Source organism: Cygnus atratus, chromosome 1 (genome assembly GCF_013377495.2).
Source record: "Cygnus atratus isolate AKBS03 ecotype Queensland, Australia chromosome 1, CAtr_DNAZoo_HiC_assembly, whole genome shotgun sequence".
In the NCBI taxonomy this organism is placed as follows: domain Eukaryota; kingdom Metazoa; phylum Chordata; class Aves; order Anseriformes; family Anatidae; genus Cygnus; species Cygnus atratus.
Window position 1 is genome coordinate 27,047,544 of NC_066362.1, and position 19,700 is coordinate 27,067,243.

General features: G+C 40.3%; 1 protein-coding gene across 1 annotated transcript in view; it reads left to right on the forward strand.

The window, feature by feature from the left end:
- The first annotated feature begins 3,860 nt into the window (after positions 1 to 3,860).
- TFEC (transcription factor EC) overlaps positions 3,861 to 19,700 on the forward strand; it is a 162,400-nt gene continuing 146,560 nt past the window's right edge. The window contains exons 1-2 of the mRNA XM_035544335.1: positions 3,861 to 3,996; positions 17,454 to 17,511. Coding sequence (XP_035400228.1) covers positions 3,861 to 3,996; positions 17,454 to 17,511 — 194 coding nt within the window. The remainder of the gene's footprint in view (positions 3,997 to 17,453; positions 17,512 to 19,700) is intronic.

Here is a 19,700-nt window from a genome sequence, read left to right on the forward strand (position 1 = left end):
TGTTCAGAAGAGGTGGATAAGGGTTGTGTGAATTTTGTTAGGTTTTGAAATTTTGTTTTTCATTTCTTGCTCTCATTCGTCCTCTTCATTCTGGGGTGAAAGGCAAGGGGGAAGTTAGAGTGCCTGAAATGCTGGTAAGCCTGAGATCAATATGGTATGAATGCCATCCATACTCCTAACTTCCTCAGACCAAGATCAAAGGACTGAGCAGGAGATCATGCCTGTGCGGTTACTGCACTGTTGAATGATCTAAGGTAATAATGAAAAATGCCAGGAGTTACAAGGACTTGCTAAGCACTTTTGTGCTAAGCAGAGGAATGAAAGTCTCATAGTCCTCTTTTCATATGGAAATATATGTAGAAGCACATTTTCATTTGAGGAAGCTAAAGAGCAAAACAAAAACAAAATAAAATCTTGTATGATTTAACTGTATTTTTTCCTTTCCTTTCTCCCCCCCTTCCCCCTCAGTATTAAATTTCCCACAATAATGTTCATAGAGACAACAGACAGAAGCTGGGAAAAAGCTGATAATTCTACCATACATGCTTTGAGGAACACAGAGTAAGGAAAATGGACAATTTATCTGACTGTCTTCTTGTTTTTACAATTTTGGTTGCAGATGCCATGATGTTAAATGCATTCGGAATAGCTATATATCTCCAAACATTAGATTGGTAGATTATATAGATGATGTATAAATTCATCCTTGAATGAGAGGAAGGACGATATCATAATAACTTAGCAATGCTTAATATTTGTTTCTAGGAAAGCTGTTATTTCATAAACAGTTCTTTTGTTTAAACCTTGAAGCAAATGTAACAGACTAGCTTCCAGCTAAATTCTTCTAGTTGCACTGTTTACTCAGTGCTTCAGGCATTATAACTGATGACACTGTGTGCTTTTAAGATTTTTTTGTAAGTATAATCTTAAGTGTAATATAAATATGGGAGTCTGTCTTGCCTCAAAGTGGCTTAATACACTAATTTAGTTTTCAAAAAACATTTCAGCTTGAGAAAGGGATAACATTTACCTTTTTGTATCCATTTGAATAAAACAAGGGAATGTTATGTGTAATGCCTTGGGGTAGATCCAAGAAAAAAACACAACTAGAATGGCATTTGGGTGTCTAAATCAAAAGTTGCAAGTCTCTCACCCCTGACTGTCTGCTTCCCAGCTAAGCACATTCTTAGTTCTCCATTTCATGTTAATTGTTTTACTTGTTGCTTACCTACATTTGAGATTCTCTGAATATTAATAGTGATTGGGTAACTTGATATCTGTCATACGTAGTCTGCTCAAGATCTACAGACAAACTTTCATTATATTTAATGTGTTAGAGAGGCTTAATCTTTTAGGAAGTCTCAGACAATGTATGAAAAAAAAGACGGATTGAAGATCCTCACAAAATGCAGTAACAGCTATGGCTTTCTTTAAAGAGTGAGAAAAGCGTCTGCCCCACTTTTTCTGTACTGACCTGGTAGATAGTGAACCTGCCCCCAAGTTACAGTATGAAGTTGTCAGCTTTCTTCAACCTGGTAGGGATTCAAATTGCAGACTCCATCTGTTAGGACAGTAGTCTAGCTACCAGACTTTGGCTAGTTAGATGATATATATTGATAGAGGAGTAGATAACGAAATAGTGCCATCGTATAGAAGAGAAGCAGTCCACTGAATTAGTGAAAGAGTAGTATATTTCTCTAAGTTAGTGGGTGTGCAGTTGTACAGAGCTACTTCTGCAGAGCTAGTTCTGCAGGAGAGAAGGACTTACTATCCAAAGAACCCTTAACATGGGCTACAGTCATGCTCTTTCTTGTTCTCCTTGTCTCTGCCTGTGATTCTTCAGTTCTTGAAACTGTGGAAAAACAAAATGATAGCAAATACGCTGTAGCTTCATGATCATGACACTTGCTGGAAAAGACATAGACTTCTTCAGTTAAGAAGAGGAACTTAAACCTGGATCTTCCACTTCGTAGACAATGTTAGAAGCAGGAAGAGAAGGGGAAGGGAGAAAACAGTAAAAGAAAAATCTCTTTTAAAAGGAAAGAATTAACTGTACTTTGTTCTTTGAAAAAACTAGGGTAGGAGGAGGAGGTTACCATCTCTATTTCCCAACAGGCAGAGATGTTTCTACCAAGTATAGGTGGTTTGGATAAATTGGGAGGCAGCTGCTTACTGACAGATTCCTTTCTTGCTTGCTGCACTTTATAGTTTTCAGTCTGTTTTGGGTTATGGAACTGCTCCATGACCTCTACGTACTTTAGGTATCCTAGCACAGAAACAAGGCACTATAGTGCATATCTTTTAGGCTTCTAAAATCCTTTACTGGATATAACTCAGGAATTATGTAGTGGAGAATGGAGCTAAGTCTTTAATCCAACTCTGCTCTTTAGTCCCAGTCACAAAATCAGTAGTTGCAAACATGCCAACCTGAAGAAGGTTCCCGTGTTAATAAATCTCTAATCGAAGTAAATCTACTTAGACAAAAAAATCCCAACAACTTACTCAAAATATATCATAAATTATGATATAAATAAATTATAAATCCAATGTCAGAAAACTACTAAGTAAGGAGTTGAAACTGGCAAGGGATGTCAAAAGCAACTGGTTGGGTATGCAAAACAATGGGATACTGAATGTTGCCTTTGTCTCAGTCTTTACTATTAAGGCAAGACTTTGGAAATCCCAAGGTCCAGAAACCAGTGTGAGAAAGGAAGATGTACCCTTGGTGGCAGAGGATCAGGTCAGGGAATACTTAAGGAAACTGGACATAACATAAGTCCACAAGCCCTGATCGGTTGAATCCATGAGTGCTGAGGGCATTGGCAGATGTCATTGTGAGGCCACGCTCAATAATCCCTGAGCAACCATTGAAACTGGGAGAGGTGCCCAAAAACTGGAGGAGAGCAAATATCACTCCTGTCTTCAAAAAGAGCAAGAAGGAGGACCCAGGCAACTACAGGCCAGTCAGCCTCACCTCCATCCCAAGGAAGGTGATGGAGCAGCTGAACCTGGAAAGCATTTCCAGGCACATGAAATACAAGAAGGTGATTGGTAGTCAGCATGGATTCACCGTGGGGAAGTCTTGCTTGACCAGCCTGATTATCAACGATGAGATGACTGGCTTGGCAGGTGAGAGCAGTAGATCTTGCCTATGTAGACTTCAGTAAGGCTTTCAACTCTGTATCCCATAAGATACTAGTAGAGAAGCTGTTGGATTGTGGGCTGGATGAGCAGTCAGTGAGGATTGAAAACTGGCTGAACAGCTGAGCCTTGTAGTGATCCTTACCAGAAGACCATTCATTGAACATGGATGAGTTAGTGATCCACGTAACAGTTAACCTGAGTAGGCCCAGGCTGTGCTGTGCCATGCTGCATGTACAATGTGACCTTCAATCCTGCACTGCTCGGGGCTCCCGGCATCAAAAAGGATATAAGATTGTTTATGTTATTCTCTTCTTCTAGTGTTAGCCATAAAAAATGTGAGTTTAAATGATACTTTACAGAATCTGAGTGTCTTTCTTACACGGATCATAATGGACCAGCACCTCCTGTTGTAAAACAGGCCCAGAAAGTGCTGATGAGTGGAATGAAGTCTAGTTGGAGACGGGATACCTCAGGGGTCAATACTGGGTCTAATCCTGTTCATCAGATTCAGTAATGGATGATGGGGCAGAGTTTACCCTCAGCTAGTCTGCAGGTGACAGAAAACTGTGTGGAGTGGCTGATATACCAGAGGGTTGTGCTGCCATGCAGAGCAACCTCAACAGGCTGGAGAAATGGTCTGACAAGAACCTCGTGAAGTTTAACAAGGGGAAGTGCAAAGTTCTGCACCTGGGAGGAGCAACCCCAGGCACTCGTACATGCTGGGGGCCACTCAGCTGGAAAGCGACTTTGCAGAAAAAGACCTGGGACTCCTGGTGAATGCCAAGTTGAGCATGAGCCAGCAGCGTACCTTTGCCTCAAAGAAAGCTAATGGTATCTGGGCTGCATTAGAAGGTATATTGCCAGCAGGTTGAGAGAGGTGATCCTTCCTGTCCTCAGCACTGGTGAGGGCACACCTGGAATACTGTGTCTAGTTTTGGGCTCCTCAATATAAGAGAGGTACGGACATACTGAAGAGAGTCCAATGAAGGGCCACAAAAATGATCAAGGGACTGTAGCACCTCACCTTTGAGGAAGGGCTGAGAGAGTTGGGGATTCAGCCTGGAGAAGGGAAGAAGGTTCAGGGGGAATTTCATCAACGTTTATAAATACTTGAAGGGACAGTGTAAGAAAGATGGAGTCAGGTTCTTTTCCATGATGCCAGTATCACAACAAGAGGCAGTGAGCATAAACAAACCCAGGAGTTTCCATCACATATTAGGAAACACTTTTTTTCTGTGCAGGTGATGGAGCACTATCGTGAGCTGCCCAGAGAGGCTGTGAACTTTCCCTACTTGGAGATATTCAAAAGCCATCTGGACATGATTCTGGGTAATGTGCTCCAGGTGACCTTTCTTAAGCAGAGGGGTTGGACCAGGTGGCCTCCAGAGGCCCCTTCCAGCCTCAAGTATTCTGTGATTCTGTGGTTTGATTTTTGACAGTGCTGAGAAGTGTTATCTGTCTCATCTAAAGATGAGAAGAAATAGCAGAAAGGAATTCTGTTATTGTAGTTGCTTCTATAGTTTCCTTATTATGATTCCTGATAGATTCTAATATTTCACTTTGATCTGGAACAGCTGTCAAGACACCTGTGTTTTCCATCTGCAGAGTGATCCAAAAATATTGATGTTTGTCTTGAAGTTATGTTGATTCTATCTCCATCAATTCCTTTAACCCTTTACAGTTGTTTAAAATATGTCAAAGATCTCTTAACATTCAGTAGAAAAACTTGGAAACGAGAATTAGGCAGAATTTTTCTGCAAAACATTTTTTCTCCGTAAGAACAGGCCTTTTCTTTGAAATCAAAACTTTCTGCAGGAATAAAACAAATAAAACACTAGGAGTGGAATTTCTGATCATAGTGAAAAAACACAGGAAGAAAATTTCTGTTTTACCTATGATTGAGTTATTTACATGAGTTACAAAGGACCAATATCTGATCCTGCTCTGGCTGGCTCAGACTAGAAGAATGTAACCATGGTGAATGCTTTGACTGTGGGGGTAGTTAGTTCAGTAAAGGGCAAAGGATGCTTCTGTCAAATTTCTCACTTTGAACATTTTTGGTTTCATTTCAGTGCAATGCCAGAAAAATTTTAATCTCTCTCACTCTCAAAACAACAACAAAAAAAGGATAGGAAATAATTTCCTGTACAGCTCTACCAACAAAATAATATTATGAGTACTTGTTTGGCTCCTTTCCCTTGCAATAGAACTCCAGCAAATGTTCTGCAGTTCTCAGATTTTCCATTAGTAATAATTTACATAAAGATTGTATATAATGTCTAAAAAGGGATAACATAACTACCAGCTGGATAGAAACATAGTGACTCTTTTGCTATAATGTATATTTAATAATTTCAACAGAGGCTTGCAGAGATGATCTCTAACACTATTGAAAGCAAGTAGTTACGGTATATGACATCATGCTTTTATGGCTACAAATGCCAAGGAACATTAATAGGTAATTGAATTCTTTATGTATCCATTCATAATTACAGTCTGTTATGATACTTGCCACCCACATCTGAGAGAAGCAAGCCTGTTAAGACTCAGGAAACAGGCAATGGGCATCAGCTTTCCTGCATACCAGGCTCCTTTTATAGACATAGAAAAACCTTCAGGCTTGGCTCTGCAAGCAGAAGTTTTTCTCTTAAGTAGTTGGAGGTTGCCATTAGGGTTGTGTATCGCCAAACTGCCACTTTGATAGATCAGATGCTCTTGCTTTTTCTGACACTGAGCAAAACCACTCTTAGATTAACAAAAAAAGGTACCCATTTGAGACCTTACCTGTTCAAGATCTTATACAGTAACTTACAGCTTGTCAAAGGACTAGTCTCAGTAGGAATGATTTCTGGTTTCTGATGATATGTATGGTGCACAGCAAGAAAAATTAAAGTTAGGACAATAATCTAAAATTACAGGAAGCAAACTCTCTCCTTTGACTTGCTGCTTCTCTCTCTCTTTTTCTCTCTCTTTTCCAGTCCTGGAGAACTGTGTGCAACACTTGAATCCTTTTTCCAGCTTAAGTGGTGTCATATGATAATATGTTTGCTATTGGTCTAGCACTTGCTACCTCTATTTAAATACAAATTTAGTCTCACTAATCCATTTGATGGGAATGCCAGTTAAGATTCATAATTCTTCAGTGGAGAGCATTTCCCCATGTAATTCTAATGACTTCAAATGGTGTATCAGTTTACATGCAGTTAACAACAGTGTGTTTTGGGGAGAAAAAAGAAATTTTCATGTGTTTACAAAGAAAATTCAGTAAAGATACATATGTAGCTGAGGAATGATTAGAGAGGAAACTGATCATATCTGACAGCCAGTTCTGACTAAAGCAGTAGTTCCATTTCCTACCTCTTCCGCCCCCTCTGCACAGTCTCATGACCTTCCTTGTAGCACCTCTGGTGCTTTGCTGATTCCTTGGGTAGCCAGTTCAAATCACTAAAACAGGATAAATGTATTCAATGGATCAAGCATCTGGTTCTAATGAACAGTGGAGGTACTGCTGTCTCAAAGATATTGGATGGAACACGATGCTGAAATGCTGAAAAAAGCAGAAGTTGTTGAAATTATATCTCACTTTGTGTTTTCACTTCTTCATTGCCCATATGGTGTATTTCCTTTTTTCTGTATGAAGGGAAGGCATGAAAAATTGCAGCACAATTTCTGACAGCTGTTTTATATATCAGCTGTATTCCTTTACTGGTAAAGAGTAAAGGATTCACAAGACATTAATAAAAAGAAACAGTACAAACAATATGGTTCATCAGATTTGAGCTTTTCATATATTTTCATTCTATTTTTTTCCATGTCTGTTTTCTCTTACCCTTTGCTGCTATGTGATTAGGTTTACATCTTCCTCCCATTCCCTTATATGGAGTGACTGGTGTCTTAGTTTACCTTTCTCATCCATGTTTTGCCTTCCTTTCTCAAAAAAAAGGTATTTTAATATTGCTTGATAGCATCTTGTATTTATCTGTTACTAAGGGAATATATACAAAAAGGAACACAGGGAAAGAAAGTCAGCAGTCAGTGTGCCCGTGTACATGTCTACTTCCCAATGTTTTTCCTTTCCTTTCTTTCTTTGCGCATTTTTCCATGAATGACAAATTATAGTACCAATAGCCAAGGCTATCCAACACTTTCTGGTACAGAGTCTATTTTCAGTTTCTTGTAGCTTTGTCAGACATCAACTTTGCCATATTTGAGATGAAAGCTTCTCTGCCTCACATCCTACCCAGGACATGTCTTTTATTTGTTTATTGTCGTTTCTTTTTTGTTTGATTTGCTTGTGGAGGTGGAACAACAGAGGGGAGAGAGAAATGGATTTATTGTTAATGCCACATAATTCAGGTGTTTCCTAAAACATGAATTGTGGAGAATATTTTGTCGTCTTTTGTTAGAGTTAAAAACTCTTGCCCCTGTTTCACTGGAAATTTTACTGACAGATAAAGGCCCCTTTTGGAGGCATTTTGAATAGAAGTTAATGGCTATATTCAGCAACCAAATGAAGTGGATGTGCTAATCTCCTCTTAAATAGTCTTGTGGTTAGGGCATCCAACTGTGGAAGTATGGGAGATCCTTGTCTAGTACTTTGTCTTTTTATACTGACTCTCCCACAAAATTCCTTAACCTATAAATTAAGGAATCATCCTGTCTCACCAAGTATGTACTTAAAATACTCTGAACTGAGCAGAACAGCTTTGATAAAAAACATACCTTTATTTAGATATATCCCTTTTTGTGCAAAATCCCTGCTGTGAAGAACTAGCGCCTGGTTCTGGATAACTATCCATTCCGTTTAAGGTAGGATAGATGCTAGTGTAGCCACATTTAGAATCTATGAACTGGGCAACTTCTGTATCCCAGGCATCTTTATTGTGCAGTCGATGATAATGTTGGGGAAGAAAAATATATCCTTCTTTGCTGTTTTTTTGTTTGTTTGTTTGCTTGTTTTTTAAACTGTCCCTTGTAAATATGTGTCATGTCACCTGTCCCCCCTCCCCTTCTTTTTTGGTATTGTATTTAAATTAATAAAACCTGTTTTTCAAGTTCAGCCCAACTTCACAAATGCAATCGGGTCAAGTAAAACTGCATTTGTGCTAAGTAAATTATTCTCCCAGAACTGCAGCAAACTATAAACCTTCTGTTTCTAATCTTTGCAAGAAATATGTGATTTTTTGCAGAAAGTAAGTCTGGGTTGTCTTATTTCATATTTTGTAAAGAACAGGTGAATTTGATTATAACTTGGACATATTATAATATAGTAACCCATTGTGTCCACAAAAACTTGTCAGAATTTGGTAGCTCTGTTTGAAACTTTGTCACTACCATTTAGCTCAGGATTCACTCACTTTAGGCTCAATAAACTGGAGTGGTTTCATGACTCTAAATGACATTTTGGAGATAAATATTTCAGAAAAAAAAAAAAAAACTGACTCAGTTAATGTTCCTTAAATCTTACTGATTCTTACTGATTTTTTTTTAATCTGAAGCTTCTGTATCTCACTATTCATGTGTAAAATGAGAAAAATAATTCTTCCTTAGCCCATATAACATTTGAAAAAAAAAATCATTCGAGAATCCAAGAGCTTCATATGCAGTAAAGTGGTGACTTCATAAGTACCACTTATTTCATATTTTTCCACTTGTTTCATATTTTAATAGATTCATGACTGAAGTAATCAAGTAGATTCAGTTCTAACATTTCACAATTTAATGATGTTAGATAAGTCAAAAAACTTGCATCTATTTATTTCTTCTGAACTAGTTTATCTTTCCTGTTAAGTGGGTGCCTTGTTTAAACTAGAGAATTCACTTGAGATTTTGATCCACTCAGATTATTAACAGAAGTATTATTGTTGTCAGCATTCTTTGAATCAGACAGCCAGCTACATCAAATAACAAAAAATTACAGACTTGATTTATCAAGTGCTGCTGTGCTTTTATAGGTCTGCTCAGCACCACAAATAAAGATTCTACCCTTTCTGTCAGAAGAATGCTGCATTTGCCTTTGAATTTAATTTGCATTTCAAATCCTGTCTTCAAAACAGGGTTATCAAACATCAAGTCTATGCAGTATTCGTAAAACAGCTTAATGCAAGTTGGCAGTCACTTATCACACATTATTAAACAGTTTTCAAAAATCACAATGTTGTCACTGTAATTAGAAGCCTCTTTATGTTGTACTACATAAGTGGCTTGTTAATCTGAAATGAAAGTTATTAATAGCAGGGTCTTAATTACTACAATTATGCTAAAAGTAGTCTTATTGTGAAGCCTGAGAATGTTTAGTTGCTTTATAGACTTTCACATCTCTGGATTATCATTATAAAATGCCAGAGATTTTGAGTTAGCCTTCAGATATAATTATGATTTAAATTGTAAAGCCCATTTTCATATAGTATAGCATGAGTCTACTTTCTACTTTGAAAATAAAATATAACCAAGGATGAAATTTTACCATGGTTGACATCACAAATTTGATATCATTTTTTTTTGTGGAAGAAATAATCCACAATTTTCTGTTTTGGTGGGGAGGTGAATCTGTTAAGAAGCAGATGATCAAACTACAGTGAGATCTTAGAATAACACAGATTTTAACCTCATGGTACTTCATGGCTCAGTGAAGAAAAAGTGCTACTTGTCTCAAAAGACTATTTTTAGTAAACACTTTAAAGGCTCCCACCAACAAAGAGAAATAAGAATTGAATTTGGAAAGGCAGATGAGATTTCCAGCATAGCTCCTGCATGGATGGGAATGGGATCCTCCCCATTCTCCTTTATGTCCTCTGTCATTCACAGAGTTACCCATGATGTGTCAATTACATACAACCAGTGGAGGGGAAAAATATTTCACAGAATTGTTCAGATTGGAAGCATGGTCATCTACTCCAATCTGCTCAGAGCAAGATCAACACTTAGACTGTGTTGCTGAGGGCTTTGTCCTCTTGGGTAGTTAAAACCTGCAAGGATGGAGTTTATGCAACCTGCTCCAGTGCTCAATTATACTCATCGTGAAAAATGTTTTCCTTGTATGAAATCAGGACATTCCATCTTTCAATATGGGCACTGTCTCGTATTTCCACTGTGCACCCTAGTAAAGAGCCTGCTTCTGTCCTCTCGGTAGTCTCTACGGTCTCCTGAAACTGACTCTTCTGAACAAGCTGAGCAAACTCAACTTCCTCAGCCTCTCCTAACAGGGCAAGTACTCCAGCCCCCAACCAGCTTGGTAGCTCTTTGCTGAACTCACTCCGGTTGATGAATGCCTTTTCCTGTACTGAGGGGCCTCCAAGTGGATGCAGCACTCCAGAAATGATCTTATGACTGCCAGCTTGAGAGGATTAATCACTTCACTTTACTTAGTGGCTGCAATCCTGTTTTTACAGCTCAATACTCTGTTAGCCTGTAGATCCAGACATATTTTAACCATGTAGTAGTTCATCTACCTATACCATAACATCCCAGCGAAGATACAAGAATGCTCTGGGAGATCAAAATCTTACTAAGTCAGGTTAGATAACATCCACTGTCCTCCCCACATCCACAGATGTTGTCATTTCGTCACAGAAAGCATTTGGCACTGGATTTTTTAACCATTGTATACCATTCACATATCCATGTTGGCTATTCTCACTCACCTTCTTTACCTTCTTGTGCCCAGAAATGGCTTCCAAAAGGGCACATTCCACAATCTTCCCAGGGACTAAATCGTGGCTGACTGGATTGTTGTTCCTCAGATCAACAAGATTTTATGATGAATGCACCACTTGTCTTTCTCCAGTTATCAGGACTTCCCCCGATTCCTTTCTTTTGGAAATGGTGTGGAGCAGCCTCACAGTAATGCTGGCAAGCAATCAGATGCATTCCATCTGATCTCGCAGGTTCGTATGTTTTGTTATTTTTTGACTCAGTTCCCTTCCACTGCTCATTGTTCTCTTCTTGAATCCTGTCTCTAAGCAGAAAGACCAGAGACCTGGTGGTGAAGACCGAGGCAAAGAAGATATTGACTATCTCACAGTGTTTTCATGGCCCGGGCATTGTTTCTCTGTTCTGTTCGATAGCCTTGTCCTTGCTTCTACCTCCCGTATGCTGCATTTTTACACTGGATCTTAGTTGTGTATTCCCTGTTTAGTCAAACCTGGTCTCTTGATACATCTGCTCATTCTCCTGCACTTCAGTGAATGTCAGGGAAGATAAAGTCCCCCATAAAAAACAGAGTCTGTGATCTAGAGACTTCCTCAAGTTGCTTATGAAATGGCTCATTCCTCACCCCAATCAGAGGGTATGATTGACAGACTTTCACTGTAGTGTCACCCACAGTGGTCTCTTCTCTGACCCTGATCCACAAGCCCTCACCCAGTCTGCCACCTGTTCAGAACAGAGCTCCACACATTCAAAACTTCTCCTTCACATAAAGGGCAACTTGTGTCCTCACCCCTTCACCCTCCCACCCCATATTCCTCTGCCCGTCTTTTGTCAGAGCATGTATCCATACATCAGTGAGGTCCCATCATTCAAGTTGTCCTACCACTGACCAGTTGTTCCACTGGTGTCATGGTTCTGCATCTGCATGTGGAGCTTTCACACCTTCCAAGCTCTGTGAAACTGCCTACACATGGGAACTCTTTTGATGTCTTCAATTCCTCCTGTGGGGTTTCTTGTTCCCGCAGTCCCATGTGCTAACAAATACAAACCTCTGTTTCCTCACTTAACTGCAGGCTCTTGCCATCATCTCACTGAGGTGCATTGCCAAGCCAGCTGCCTTTTCCAAATGGATACCATCTCTTACCAGCAGTCCTCATTCCTGAAACAGAGAGCCATGGTTGTCATAAGAGCCCTTTCTGTATGAGTTTGTTTGGATGGACTCTACAAATATCTTTGGGAGTGGATGGAGAAATAATAACTAGAAAACAGTAGGCTGAAGAGAGGAAAAGTACATTCTGGGAAATAGCATGTGAAGGTCTTCCAGGAGCTCCACAGACTATTGGTCCTGTTGAATCCACAAGAGCTGATAAATTCAGGGCATGAAAAGTTTGCTGAATCTATACATGGTTACCAGTATGCATTAGTATCAACAGAGGGCTGTGTAACTCAGACCACATCCAAAAAGAAGTGGTGGCTGCTGCAGACAGATGAATACTACAGGCTTACATATATAGTGACACAAAGGACCACTGGGGGGACTATTTTCAACACTTACATGCATCAATGTGAACCACTGCTTCTGAGTAAACATCTGGGGATGGCCTTTTAACTGTTGCTCCAAATGGCAATTGTGTAGGTGTGTCTGAGTGAACTGTGTGAGGGAAATGTACTGTATGAATAGTCATCAAACAGCTTGATTAATGAAAGGTGCTCTAACAAATATTGGCTGTGACCTGTATCTTCACCTGACTTGATCCCCTACCAGGGAAAATGGAATTTACAACATGGTCAGAAAAATCAAAGTACTGCTTGTGCCATCAGTCCTACAGCCAGCTGGTAACTCAGAGGATGCTCACTCCAACCAGGCCTTTCCCATTCACCTCTAGGACTGAGGAAAATTCCCGTAGGATTCCCATGTCCTCCACCTTTGTCTCTTGACCTCTGTAGGCCCCCTTGATTTGCTCCAGGTCTCCATTGGTGCCTGTATGGATGGTTACTGAGAAATAATAGTCTGAGGTCATCATGATCTCCACCAGTCTCTCTGAAAAGTCCTTGATCAGGTCCAAAGTGAGCTGAAAAACTCCCATGGCAGCAGCTCCATCCCTTATATATGGGAATCTGCCTCCGTTATCATCAACCGTTTCTTCTTAGTGCTCATTGTGGTGGTTTTACTCAGCTGGGCAGCTGAGCTCCACCACAGCCACTCTCTCACTCCCCCTCGTCCAAGGGAAAGGGGGAGAAAATATGACGAAAAGGGCTCAAGGGTTGAGATAAGGACAGGGAGATCACTCAACAGTTGTCATCACGGGAAAACAGACTCAGAGTAGGGAGATTAATGAAATTTATTACCTATTTCTAACAAGCCAGAACAATGAGAAACAACAGAAAACCAAAACCAAAAACAAAAACAAAAAAACACACACCCAAGACTAAAAACACCTTCCCCCACCCACCCTCTTCTACCTTCTCCCCCCCTGAGTGGTGCAGGGGAAAGGGGAATAGGGGCTGTGATCAGGCCCTAACATTTTGTCTCCTCCACTCCCTCATGGTCCCTCTCTGCCCCTGCTTCACGTGGGGTCCCTCCCCCGGGATGCCGTCCTTCCCCAACTGAGCCTGCGGGGGCTGCCCACAGGCAGCAGCTCTTCAAGAACTGCTCCCACATGGCTCCGTACCATGGGGTCCGTCCCCCAGGAGCAAACTGCTCCAGCACGGGTCCCCCACGGGCGGCAGCTCCCCCCAGACCCCCTGCTCCTGCGGGGGCTCCTCTCCACGGGCTGCAGCTCCGGCCCGGGGGCTCTCCATGGGCCGCAGCCTCCTCCAGGCCACATCCACCTGCTCCACCGGGGGCTCCTCCACGGGCTGCAGCGTGGAGATCTGCTCCATGTGGGACCCATGGGCTGCAGGGGGATAGCCTGCTCCACCAGGGGCCTCTCCACAGGCCGCAGGGGAACTGCTGCTGCGTGCCTGGAGCACCTCCTGCCCTCCTTCTGCACTGAGCTTGGGGTCTGCAGGGCTGGTTCTCACTCCTCACTCTCCCACCTGCTGTTGTTTCAAGCAAAGCCTTATGCCATGCTTCTTTCCTTCATTGTGTGGCTCAGGCTCTTCCCTCTGTAAGGTGTCTGGGAAGACCCTGCCATTATCCTCTTTCTCTGCCATGATGGTGTGCAGTCAATTACCTCACCCTACAACCCCTTTGGTGGCCTCAAGAACACAGCTCCCACAGATGAAGTCACCAATAACCCCTGTCCAGAGAATATCTGCATCTTGTCCCCTGGCCACAATATATTCCCTCCAGCCTGCCATTAGGGTTGAAGTCTCTTATGTGTGAGGGGTCTTTCTCCAGCTGGTATGAGAGACTGCACCCCATGGCACACCACACTCATTGCTGCACAGTCCCACATCACCTGGAGCAGTTTTTAAAACCCTACCCAAACAAGCTGCCCTACTAACTACCAAACTCTGCTGCATTCACATTTACCACCTAAATCTGTCTCCACAGTGGATGAACAACAGATTGTTCCCTAATCAGTAGGAAACTAATGAGTAAGGATGCAGATGATTTTTAATCAAGATACAGCCTAAAAAAACCTCAATCAGCCAGATGCTATTATCTGCAGATGCCCCTAGAAGCTACAAGAAGCAGCAGTTTCAAGTCAGGAAGAATAAAAACCAGAATAAACCCCAAACTGGAATAAACAAATAAAGGATTAAACCCCAGCTACCGAGGAGAAAAGAGCTACCAGCAGAATATGCATGTGGTACAACAGTAGTACAGCCTTTTACCACAGGTCATTGCTCAGTAGAATTCTGTCCAACAGTCATTAGCACTAATGTATAAAAGCAGATTGTAGGATAGCCTGCAAATTCTTGTATTCCCTCTGAAGACAGATACTATTGTCTTTCTTTATTAAGGAAGAGCTTTTCCTCATTGAATTTTAGATGTGTGGAAGTTAAATGTATGAGTCAGAGCTATTCACTCCAAGCTCCATTATAGTCTATGGAAAGAAATAGATACTACTAGTGGGTGATTCATGTGGCTTACTTAGACACCAGTCTTAGGATGACGTGATTCATCATTTAGAGACAACAATTTCTTTTTATCTTTGATGTCTAGTTAATCACACCCTTTCTTTTCACATCACCCCTAGCTATGGTGAGCATTTGCAGCCTTGAGGCCAGTGTAGTTCAGCTCACTTACACAGAATCACAGAATAGCTGAGCTTGGAAGACCCTCTGATCAACATTAGAGCCAAACAAAGGTGGCAGGAAGACTGCACAGATGAACATTTTAATTGGGAGTAACCATGAAATAAGGTTCCAAGAAATGTTGTTTAGTTTGTCTATCTCATATTCTTAGGCATGCAATTTTCTTAATAGCTTTTCATCAAAAGCAAGATTATTTGCAGCAACTCAGAAGAAAGTAACATTAAAAGCTCCTCTGAAGGTAGAAACCCAACAAAATAGTTCAAACAAATTACTCATAAGACCCCAAAATAATCTGAATATGGAGTCAGTAGGATTTTGATTTATCTGGATGTGGGCATAATACAGGTGAGTTCATCGTGCAGGTTTCTTCTTGCACTGATGACTGATTTTTTCACCTCTTGCCTGACTTGGTCTTGCTTAACCCTTTTCCCGCAGCAAGTTTTATTCAATGCTTGAGCCAGGTAGTGATGGCAATACTACTACTGTTTTTTTTTTTTTTTTTTTTTTTTTTTTCCTTTATACTAAGGGATTGAACTCGCATTTGACTTTTACAAAATATTGGAGTAATATTAAAATTTATTACTATTATTTGAAGCAGAAAACCAAACAAATAACAAATAATAAATAACGTAACGTGCATCAGTTAGTCATTTACAGTTGATCCTTGGTCTCCAAGGCTTCCCAGCTGGTCAGTCAAAGTGTTGAAAGGCAGCAATTTACAGCTCCTCTCACTCCTAGCCTTTTTCTTCCTTTTGAAAGCCGCAGACCTGTTTTCAGTGAAGTGCTGCCCTTTGAGCTTCCCCTCCCATTTCAGTCTGGTGTTGGCAGGAGGCTGCCCCATGTCTTCTGGCTCCCACTTGCAGCATTTTACCACCTCTGTCATAAAAGGGAGAGGTATGAGGGAAGTGCTGATAGAAGAAACAGCAGTATGAATGGCCCACGTTTTCCATTGCCCAAGATGGCAATCTTGAGAGCTGTGCTGAGCTCTGAGGGCACCGAATGCCTGTGAAAACTGCGGTCCCTCCAGCAGAGAGGTACACGTACCAAGGGTTACAAGCCAGCTGCACTGACATTAGGGAGTGGTTTGGATTTACAGCTCTCACGCTGGTGCCATATATCTTCAGGCCTAAGCCTGAGTAACCCCAGTGGGTTAATTAGGCTGCTTTCAAGGTCTGTTTATCCTAATAACCGTATGACACCAGAGAATTTATTTCTGTCATTGATTCAAATATGTATTGTAAATGCTGAATGAAGATGTCTTCCCATGCCTTGATTTTATTCACTGTATAAATATTTTTGTATTCACCATGTAAAACATTTCAGAATTAGACCACTGTCTTTTTTATGGTTTCATTAAAACATTCCCCAAATATGCCTGTGTTAGAGCAGGAATGTCCTCCAACGCCTGAATAATGTTGCACAGAGAAAACATTTTGCTACTTACTTTGCTTCGCCCCAAGAGTTAAAGTTAGTTTAGCTCTTGAACGAAGTCCAAAGAAGAAAGTATGGTGCTAACTAAAGGTCACAATTCTTCCAAGTAAAAGCTCTGCTGATAAATCTTCTCAGCTAAAGCACTCAATTTGCTGACAAGTTTAGCTCACAGTTGATATCATATTAATTTAATGAGCAGATGTGAGACTTGTTTTATTCTTTCTCTTTTTCCTTCTCTTGATTTAAAGTAATGTATAGTCATTAATATTGGTGCATTAATCATGACAAAGTAATATAAGATTTTATGGAATCAGGAGAGCATAAAAACAGATGGCTCACAGTAATACATGAAACAGACGAAATGAATGTTATACTTGAAGGACAAAGGAATATCCTGACACTGGGAATTTATATATCAGCATAGTGCACACTGACCTCTTTTGTCTCAGCTGAGAAAACGCAACATTTGGTGATCGTGGAAGCAGAAATAGAGAAAATAGTGCCTTCTGAACTGTGTAATAATTGAACTAAGAGAGGCCTAGAAATAGGAAACACCTGTGGGAAAGTCAGGAAACAACAAATTCAACCATCCCCACTCCTTCACAGGCAAGGAAAATGTGACATTTGTTAAATAAACGTGTAGCTGTTATTCCTGCAGGGTGTAAGGCAGTGTGATCTAGTTCCACCAACTGCCTTCCCATCACAGATCTTCCCAAGTCGCTCATTCTCATAGTTTGATGATAGGCCCAGCGAAGACTCTGACATCTCAGAAATGTGCATCTTCCTTCTTGTTATGCTTTACAAGCTAAAAAGCTTTTGCTTTGCAAAATTCCAGGCTGAGATTGCCAGTGTAGCAGGCATAAAAATCATCTTTATTTGAAAACTGAAGAAACGAGCTGAGAGAGTCAGCAAGAGCTGCTAAATACAGACTCCAGTAATGTGCTTAGGCTTGTGTGTATTATGAACAAAATGACTGCTATCTACATTTAACTGTGATTTTTATGTTTGTTTGTTTTTGTTAGTGTGGCTTATGTACAGTGGGTCCCATAGGCTAGCTTTTCTACAGATTCAGCAGCTATGGTATGTCCTGAATTCATAGGATTATTTGTGCGATATAGATTCAGTGAATCAAATACTTTGCAAAACTGTCAGGCTAACTATACATGTGCCAGAGATTAAGAATACACATGCAAAGTAGCCTTGTCAGTATGCTAGACATAACTGTTTTGCAATCCTTGAGAAATGTATGGTACCACTTACTCTCCTTGGACATGTTTTTGGTGCAGAAAGATTAAATATCAGGGAAAACCTGTGCACTAAGTAACTTGTTTCCGGCATGAAGCAGATTCAAAAAAGAGCACAGGGCTTGTAGATCAGACTGTTACAGACTTATCAGCACCACAGGTAACATATTGCAGCCCTAGAGTTGTAGAAGCAATGAGAATATTTCATACACATTACAGATTTTCCTTTTTTGACTGTGAACCTCTCTAGTCCTCAGGTGGAGAAATTTCTTAGCTATAAACATGACTATGAAAAGTAAAATATTTTTCATGCGGCTTGCAAATATATGCTTTCTAGTGATACAGAGTATTAAAATGGTACAGAGCTCAGTAACCTTAAAACTTGGAGAAGGAGATTTTATGACATTGAACTGCTGCATAAGCCGTGTTGTTAGTTTTGCTTGTGCAATAGCCAGAGCAGTGAAATCAGCTGATCTGTAATGAAGTTACCACTCAGTTCATAGCGTGGCACATTTTCTCCTTTCATTGTATTTTTTTTCTTCTTGAGGATCTAAATTACATTTGGTTTTTATCAAAGCATCCGATGTTTCTGGTGAAAGCTAACACGTTTTAAATTAGACAAATTCCTATGCTACTGCTGCATAAAAACTTTTCATGTTAATTGGATGATGGAGGGAAGGTGCTGAAGCACATGAAAAACAACAATTTTGTACAATACAGAGGACAGTAAGTTACCAGTTCTCAACTCCTGCTTAAAAAGGAGTTTGCTGCCACCTTATGGGTTTTTGAAGTATTTTTCCTAATAGAATTTTTCTAAGTAACAAGAAACATTACATGGTATTGTTTGGGACAGCTCTGAGAAAGAGTGGACCTGAATGGGGCAAAGATTTTATGTTATACAGAAGTTTCTTACCTTAAAAAGTCTTGTGCTGTTGTAGAATAAAACCAGAAACTTTAGAAGTTTTTCAAAGAGATTTTATAATAGTAAATATCTCTCTAGGTAGTATATTCACCTCATAAGGAAAGGGAAAGTAACCCTGCTTCTATCAGCATGCATAATTGCTTCTGCAAACTGAAACAGCTTCTGAAGAATAGATTGTTTTATCCAAGAGCTTCTTAGACGTGTCTCTCAACCGCAATACAAGAAAGCTGGAAAGGAATGCAGAACTGCTTCTCCTTTATTGCATTTCACACTTTTCCTCTGCCCAGAAATTCCACGGAAGTTGAAATTGGGAACTTACTGAATTTAAATGCCTTTTTCATTTCTGCAAAAAAGGATCCTTTAGTGAGACAGCATTTTTGTTAGATTATTTTCATTGGAAAGTTCTCAGATTTACTTGCAAAAAGCTTTATGATACTGACAGATTTTTCTGCAAATCTGAAAGAAAATAGGGAAAAGCGGGTTTCAAATGTTGAACTGCAGGTGATCATTAATTTCCAATCTGTAACTTTCATTTAAACCTTAATGTTCTACTTTCTCTCTTTCAGTGACAATAGCACACATCTCAGAAACATTATGTTGTTTCTATTATGTTTGACAAAAGAATTCTAAAAGGAATATAACCAATTAAGAAAAGGCAGACGTCTGATTTTCCTATGTTAATAATTCCAGCACGTACGTGTTCCCTCTAGTGGCTGAATGTGGGTTAGAGATGGATGCTGATGGTGCTTGCTTGGACAAATGCGAACTGCAGCAGTGATTTGTTCTAAAACATCTTCCAGTCCCTAATGTATTACAGTCTGCATTTGCTCCCCGCTGACCCCAGAACTCCAAGCTGGATTTTGCTTGCAGTGAGGAGGGAGCTCAGCATTTTTACTGTCTTTTTTGTCACGGCCGCTTGTGCCCCTTGAGAACAGTGGTGTTAGGGAGCAGTGGTGGTGGTTGTCACAGGCAAAGTTACCAAATTCTCCTGGAGTCAGGCCTGCATTAAATACACACAGAGAGTTGAAAGGATTGTGGAACTCACTCTAGAGTTAGAAATGTATTATTTCTTCTCACACTCTTTCAATGCTTTTCTTGCATGT